The sequence below is a fragment of the Micromesistius poutassou genome (assembly GCF_964030765.1).
Source record: "Micromesistius poutassou genome assembly, chromosome: 18".
Lineage (NCBI taxonomy): Eukaryota > Metazoa > Chordata > Actinopteri > Gadiformes > Gadidae > Micromesistius > Micromesistius poutassou.
The window spans coordinates 3,455,511-3,463,010 of record NC_140288.1 but is presented as its reverse complement, the minus strand read 5'-3'; the positions used below and the strand labels follow the sequence as shown (position 1 = coordinate 3,463,010).

General features: G+C 48.4%; 1 protein-coding gene across 1 annotated transcript in view; it reads left to right on the top strand.

The window, feature by feature from the left end:
* Nucleotides 1–4,166: 4,166 nt before the first annotated feature.
* The window catches only part of ccbe1 (collagen and calcium binding EGF domains 1), a gene marked incomplete at its 3' end in the record, with an annotated part of 17,822 nt that continues 14,488 nt past the window's right edge, over nucleotides 4,167–7,500 (top strand). Inside the window, 2 exon segments of the mRNA XM_084483253.1 lie at nucleotides 4,167–4,312; nucleotides 4,413–4,493. Coding sequence (XP_084339379.1) covers nucleotides 4,203–4,312; nucleotides 4,413–4,493 — 191 coding nt within the window. The 5' untranslated portion in view covers nucleotides 4,167–4,202.

Sequence of the window (7,500 nt, the reverse complement as noted above, 5' to 3'; positions counted from 1 at the left end):
AGGAGGAGGAGGAGGAGGAGGAGGAAGGAGCAGGCAGGACAGTTTAAAGAAGGCCCAGAGGGGAGGGGAAGGTCAGGCTGGCGATAAGAAAGCAGAGGGATCAGAAAGGAGAGGTGGAGAGATAATGGAGGGGTGGGAGAGAAGAAGGCGGCTTAGTCAACCCATGACCCTGCACTGAGGTTATAGCTATTGATTTTTATATTTTTTTTCCCCCCATTTGGTACAGTGGACATTTTGCTTTCCGAGAGCGTGAGCAGAATCTCCACAGAGTTTTGCATGTAGACCCATGAGTCTCGCTCATGGCGCGATCGTCGTTTTTAAAACGATCCAACCGGGATTCTGTGTCATTACCGGCGACTTGTGAATCACAAGTCAGCTTGCGGTGAAGCGTTTGGTATTTCGGTGGTTGGCTGAGACTTGGTGCGCCGTCCCAAGTACCACGCCGTTTGGAATAAAAAAACAGCGTCTCACCATTCCTCGTCGTGAGTCACGGGCGGCCTTTTAACCAGTAGTAGGAGTAAAATAAAGAGACGGAGAGAGAGAGAGAGAGAAATTTCACGGCAATCACAGCGACACGACGGCGTGTGAAATAATGATCTCAGACATGGTGGCAACATCACCCCCCCCACCCCTGCCCTCGCCCCCCACCCCCCCCCCCCCCCCCCCCCCCCCCTCCCTCCACGCCACAGCGGAGGTGTGAAATATAAATCAAACATGACTGTGCGTTGTCCCGCTGTCGCGGTCTTGTAGGGTCTAAACAGTTGTGTTATCCACATTAAGGCATGATCACCCTTTAATCCCACTCAAAGGGACTCCCTGGGGGACATTCAATCGCTAGGCAAACTGATAATAATACTGTAATAATATTAATAATAATGATAATAATCTTTAGCCTGGCAGAAGCTGGTGTCAAGGGAAGGTCGTCAAGACTGTGCCAGACTGGGCCAGGCCTCAGATCCAAAAGCAAGCAAGACTGAAAGCCAGAATTGCCACACTTGTGAGCTTGATATACAAGGGTTGTATCCAACAGACAATGACAATGCAGGGACGTGCCTCAGAGCAAGGTGAGTTTGTTACAGGATGAGCGTGAGTTGGGTTTGTTTCCAATGGTCGTACGAAGAGCAAATATCGCTCTTCTCAAACGGCGGTTGTGTGTCAAAATAAACAACCCCCGCACCGTTTAAAAGTCGTGATGTTTTACTCGTGAGTCTGAACCCCGGGGTTAGCGCCGCTAACCACACCACTAGCTGAGTCCTCCTCAGATTAACACTTGGCATGGCGGCCCGGGCCCTCACACTGAGCCGTCAGGCGGCCTCACCTGGGGCCAGCAGGAACAAGCTGCTCTAAACTGCTGTTTACTGCTCTGATCCCAGCGGCTTTAGCCTCCACCAGTGTTTGGTTACCCGTCCTAGCGACCTCACCGCGCCACCGCCGCCGCCGCCGCGGTGTCTGTTTGTTTGTCGCCTTGTGTTGTTTGTCACCTGTAACGTGCCTTAATGATGTTGGCAGGACGGCGGGAGAGGAGGGAGGGAGGGCGGGCGGGGGGGGGGGGGGGGGGACGGACCCCAGTGTTAATAATAAAAACAGCGGAAAAACTCAAAAAAGGTTGCAGGTGTGATTTCTCTAATAGCTTGTGAGCTACTAAGCTAAGGCGTGCTAAATGCCAGGCGTGCCGCCAGGTCGCTGTGAATGGGAGTTTAGGAGGGGGGGAAAAAAACAAACAACACAACACACAAAAAAAAAGATGAAAAAATAAAACGTGATCTTGTTTTGTTTACTACGATGCTACTGGTGGATGAGACCGCTGTGGCTCCCTGAGACTTTCTGGGCATGTGCCGGAATACACTGCAGTGCTGCACCGTGAGGTGAGAGAGTGATGGAGAGAGAGAGAGAGAGAGAGAGAGAGAGAGAGAGAGAGAGAGAGAGAGAGAGAAGAGAGAGAGAGAGAGAGAGAGAGAGAGAGAGAGAGAGAGAGAGAGAGAGAGAGAGAGGGGGGGGGGGGGGGGGGAGACGGAGAGAGAGAGAGAGAGAAGGGAGGGAGGGGGGGTCAGGTGGAGAGAGAGAGAGAGGGAGGGAGAGGGAGAGGGAGAGGGGGAGAGAGTGAGAGAGAGAGGGAGACATATATAGAGAGAGAGAGAGAGAGAGAGAGAGAGAGAGAGAGAGAGAGAGAGAGAGGTAGGGAGAAATAAAGTGAGAGAGCAAGAGAGAGAGGGAGGGAAGAGATGGAGGGAAAGAGAGAGTGAGAGGGAGGTCATTTTCATCAGCCCGGTCTCTTTCGCTAGAGTCTTCCTCCCGTCCCGTGACATTAGAACCATTTCAAGATAAAACTGAAGACAGCTGGGTTAAGGTCACTCACGCTAGTCTCTGCGTCGCTACTGGTATCAAATAAATGTCATATTGTTCATTCATTTTGTATACTTGGGCCTGTATTTCTTCAAATGACAAATATAAATGTTATACAAACAAAAACATTTTCATCCAAGCATGAGATCTTTATTGACATTATGACACCAGAGTTTAGTAGTGGCTCTTCTTTATTTAATCTAAACAGGTATGAGCATGAATAGGAATGAATGTAGCAATAAATAAATATATACACAAATAATTATATTGCCCTGCCCAGCACCTTGGAGTCGTGACGCACCCTGGTATTTCCAAAGGCCGTCATCCATTTTGTGGGCGATGATGACGGTGGTGGTGGTCAAAAGTGGGTGGTGGTGGGGGTGGGGTTGGGGGCGGCGGTGGTGGTGGTGTTGGTACGGATGCGGATTGTTTCCTTGGTTGCAAGTGCCCTCTAGTGGCCATACAAAGAACAACGCCTCGAACATGGAATTCTTTGTCATCATGTGTCATGTTTTGTCGTCAGCTCGGCAGAGCAGAGGAACGCTTCTCTCACCACGGATCCAAAGAGGCTCCTGGTTGAGTGGGGGGGGGGGCGCTGAGCTCTGAGCTCTGAGATATTACCATCCTCTGGGGGGCCACTAAACCGGATCACCTCGACTGGTGATGAGCGGGCAGGACGAGTAGGCTATAAACGCTGCCATTTCCACCACTTTATCCTTCCTCTGCATCGTCTTAATTAAACGGCACATCACCGTCGGGTCCGAGCTCGGACAGTCCCCGTCCGTGGTTTGAATAGGACACCAGCGGCCTCTTGTTCCACCGGGATATCTCTTACAAGCTAGGCTACATCACCAGGGCCTCTGTGACATCCATACGCCTGTAACGCCACACTTTCCTGCACACCAGAAACGGACTTACTGAAAGGTGGTGCAGAATGATGAGAGGAGCGGGTCGGAACGCACTAAGGTCAAAGGTTGAGCTGGTCATAGTCAGCCCCTGGGCCTACTGTGGTTCGGTAAAGGAAGACATCCGACTTCCCCTCTAATGGTGTGCTGATGGATGCGTTTCTTCTTGAAAGATAGTGTCATCTGTGATGGCAGTGTGGTTCATTAAACAATCCCTTTGAACTAAAATGTAAGTGTTGAATAAATAATAAAGACCGGTTATAAGGTAGGGTGTTGCTAAAGAACACGCTCCTTTCTTAGTGTGTTCTCGCACAGGCCTGAATTAGAAAGAGAGACAACGCAAGCATATGTTATTGCTACACAATGTCCACATCCATCCACACGGTGGTGGCAGATATACCGACCCAGCCCGGGAGGAGACGGCTCGGTGAAGGACGTGAGCCGAGTTCCCCTGCGGGTCCTCGTCGGCCGCAGGGCGTCGACGTCATCCTGGCGCGCTCCCATTGGCCGGCACTCGTTAATCCCCGAAATCCTTTACCGAAATCAAGCCATTCGCTCGAAAATAATACTTAGGTCAGCGATTCTGCCCTAAAACCAAATATAAAATGCTATGAAATAAAAAAAAAATGGCAATAGAATCTTTGTTGAAGTATAGTGAATCAAAATAGATTTGACGTTAGGTGACTGGCTGGAGTCCATCTCCACCATCAGAACTCAAGGAAAGAAAAAAAGTACTTTCGATTTCTCAGAGAATGTTTCCGCTGACAGAATCTACGAGGGGGAGGATCCGTGGGGGGTAACAAAAAAAAAAAGAGAAAGAAACGTTTTTTTCTTTTTTAAAGTCAGTTTTCACTGGAGCTTAGCAGCCAATTATCGGAGGTCTCCAAATAGCAGGCTGTGTGCGGACCAGCACAGGACACAGGTGTATCCCCACAGCCCGCATGGACCTCTGAGATGCTGCCGAAACGCAACGGAGGGCTCTTTGTGATGGTTGTGACCTGCATGTTTTTCTCAAGAGGATATCTGTGGTCCTTCCGAGATGAGGACAGCGACGATGCAGTCAGGTAACGTATGGGACCACGTTGGGGTTTATCAGCTGCGAGTGGACTGTCTGGGAGGTACGGTGGGGTAGTATTCACCTTGCTGCTGCACCGTTCTCCACAGTGGGGACTGCTCAGAAGGCAACGTCGCCACCACCAAGTACCCGTGCCTGAAGTCCAGCGGGGAGATCACTACGTGTTACAGGTACGATGAAGTCTATGTTTTATATAGTCAAACTTTTTTTTTTTTACATTTTCTTTTGGGGCAATCAGAATTGGGTATAATAATATAATTATTTGAAGTCACACAGGCAATCAATCATTGCCTGTGTGATGGAATTTATTTTAAATAAGTCTACTATTTAGTATTCTTTTTATTATGATTAATTGTGTGATTAATATTCTCAGGCTGAATCTGATGAGGCTGAGAGTTTAATATGATTCAAAGAGATTAACACTCACATTGTATCTCCATTCTATGCTAATTAGTCTATTGGGCTTCTTATGACACTCAACATGAATCAATTAAATCAAAGTAACATCATCATCTCCTTATTGCCATGGACTAGCACACAATAACTGACTCGATATACTGACTTTGCAGACACTATATATATTTATTTATTTATTATTTATTTTTAAAAAATAAATAAATACATGATATGAAATAACGACTTTGTTATTTGTTGCTTAATCTCGATGATAAAATCAGAATGACGACCCTGTCTACTCCACCGATGGAGCAGGGGACGGTTCGGGGGTTTGATCCCCACCACTCGGACCACCCATGCTACGGAGTGTACGCTCTCACCCTCAGACGGCGCTGATGGAGAGATCTGCCTTTATTAGCCACAGCCTGCATGCAGGTCCCATCCTAAACATCGTATTTATCCTAACCGCTCCTCTTTCTCTTCCTCTACTTCCGTCTGGATCTGCGGGTCTCAGACACAGGCTCTCGGGGTGATTGTGTTGGTTTATGGCTGTTGGCGGCCCGGCCCTTGATGTTTATTTAGACAAGAGAGAGCGGTGTTAAGGGGGTATAAAGAGACGGTAGATGACGACCATGCCAGAGCCTAAACAGCTTAGGGTGTATTAGGGTGAGTTTACTTTTGCAATGTGCAAGTCATTACATGACCTGGAGGATTGGCACTGCTGGCTGGGTGGGGGTGGGGGTGGAGGTGGAGGTGGAGGTGGTGGTGGGGGTTGGGGGGGGGGGGTTGCCGCTTCCTGGCATTTTCACCATTCCAGCAACGGTTTTGTGAATTTAACGCTACCAAAAATGGCAAGGCGGTGACTTTGAAAGTCATGCAGGTACGCACTTCATACCCAGGGGCGTAATTACAATTTGGCACGACGATGCAACAGTTTAGGACGTGTTGTGAAAGCTGGGTTTGGTTAAGAAGTTTTTCGACTGCTGATTGAACTCAAAGTGGGGGGATTTACTTGTGCAAGAATGGTCTTTTTTTTTTGTGAATGATGATCATTCAGTCGTTTGCATATCGCCTGCCGCCACAGACCTTGAAGTCCTTGGTTTGTTGGAGTGTCATGAGTCGATGACAGATCTGATACGGGAATGGTACCGCCACCCCCTGTTGCTGCCGTGCCGACCACGCTATGATGCATGTTGATTCTGCCCTGGAAAGATCCGTCATTGTGAAATTGCAGAGGAGGTTGTTTGTGTGTGTGTGTGTGTGTGTGTGTGTGTGTGTGTGTGTGTGTGTGTGTGTGTGTGTGTGTGTGTGTGTGTGTGTGTGTGTGTGTGTGTGTGTGTGTGTGTGTGTGTGAACTGTAGTGTGGCCATTGCCAACTTTTCCAGACTATGACTCTCTCTGGCTGGCTGGCTGGCTGTGCAAGTGTTCTGCATGCACCTTCTTCTGACCTGAGTTTAACCTCTTGAAAAAAAACGTATAACCGGACGTTCTCTGGATTAAACCTGGAGGGGCTCCGTGTGTGAACGCAAATGTCAGCCCCTCCGGAGTTTACCCGGAGTTTACCCTGGTAGGCCCCGGTGTAAAGTCTGGAGAATTTGAGAGATGGATAATTCACACAACGAGTGCGTGTCGCCGACGTTTCTACGTGTCATAGTTTGCGTTCTATTGCGCACTCCTCTGTTGATGTTGCGGACACGTCTTAACAAATGCAGTGTCGATGCCACCGCAAAAAAAGAGTCAGCGTCGCAGAGTCGAACGCCTCAGCCGCCATCTCCGATGTGTTGTAAACAAAATCACCGTGACTCGCCGCCTACTTTTTTGAGTTACATCCTGCCTACTACACGCCTTACCCGTAAGTATACCGTGTGTTTCATGTGTTGAAGGGCCACTCCGGATCATCTCCGGATCCGTGTGAAAGGCCTATTAGTGTTGATTGTGCACGTGTATGTACAGCCAAATACTGCCTCGTATTTGTCTTTACTGATGTTTATTCTCTGAAAACTTTGTGTGCGTGTTTTTTATTTGCTCGATTTGACATGATGAGGTTCAGGGAAGGTTGTTGGATTTCGTTCAATAGAATCCTTTTCATCAAGAATAACCGATGGAGTCAAAATAGTATTGATTACATCATCTGCTTACAAAAACACGGCAGTTTCCTGAATCCCTGAATGAGACAACGAGAATCTCTTTATTAGCCAAGTGAGTCAACACACAAGGCATCAACATCCAAGAAATACGTCTCGGCGTTCTGCTCCGACATGGACAAAGAAAAGCATAGAAGAGCCAATGGATCTGTACATTATCATCCAGAACATCCATTGTATAAACATGCACACGTAATCTGCATCAGCTTCCATCAGTGTCAAAATAAAAACACAAAACAGGGATTACACTTGATTCATTGCATACGCACACACCCCAGCCGCACAGAAACACACATTTCTCCCTCTCAACAGACCCTGAGAACCTCAGATAGGAACAGGGTTGCGGTTACGCATAGTTGATATGTGTGTGGCATGTGCAACGGCAGCTTTATTATTCTTTTCCATTCTGCCGGTGTCCAGCAAGTTTGTTGTGCTTCTGTGCCCCGCCCACCTCTCCATGCCCCCGCCCACCTCCCCATGCTCGGCCCCGCCCACCTACCCATGCTTCTACCCTTCCTTGCTTACCAGCACTAAGGAAACCCATGGGAAACTTTCAGTTGACACAATAAGGATGGGAAAAAAAAAAACGGAGAGCGAATACACAACAACTTTTCATTTCGGCCCCATGTGGGACGAG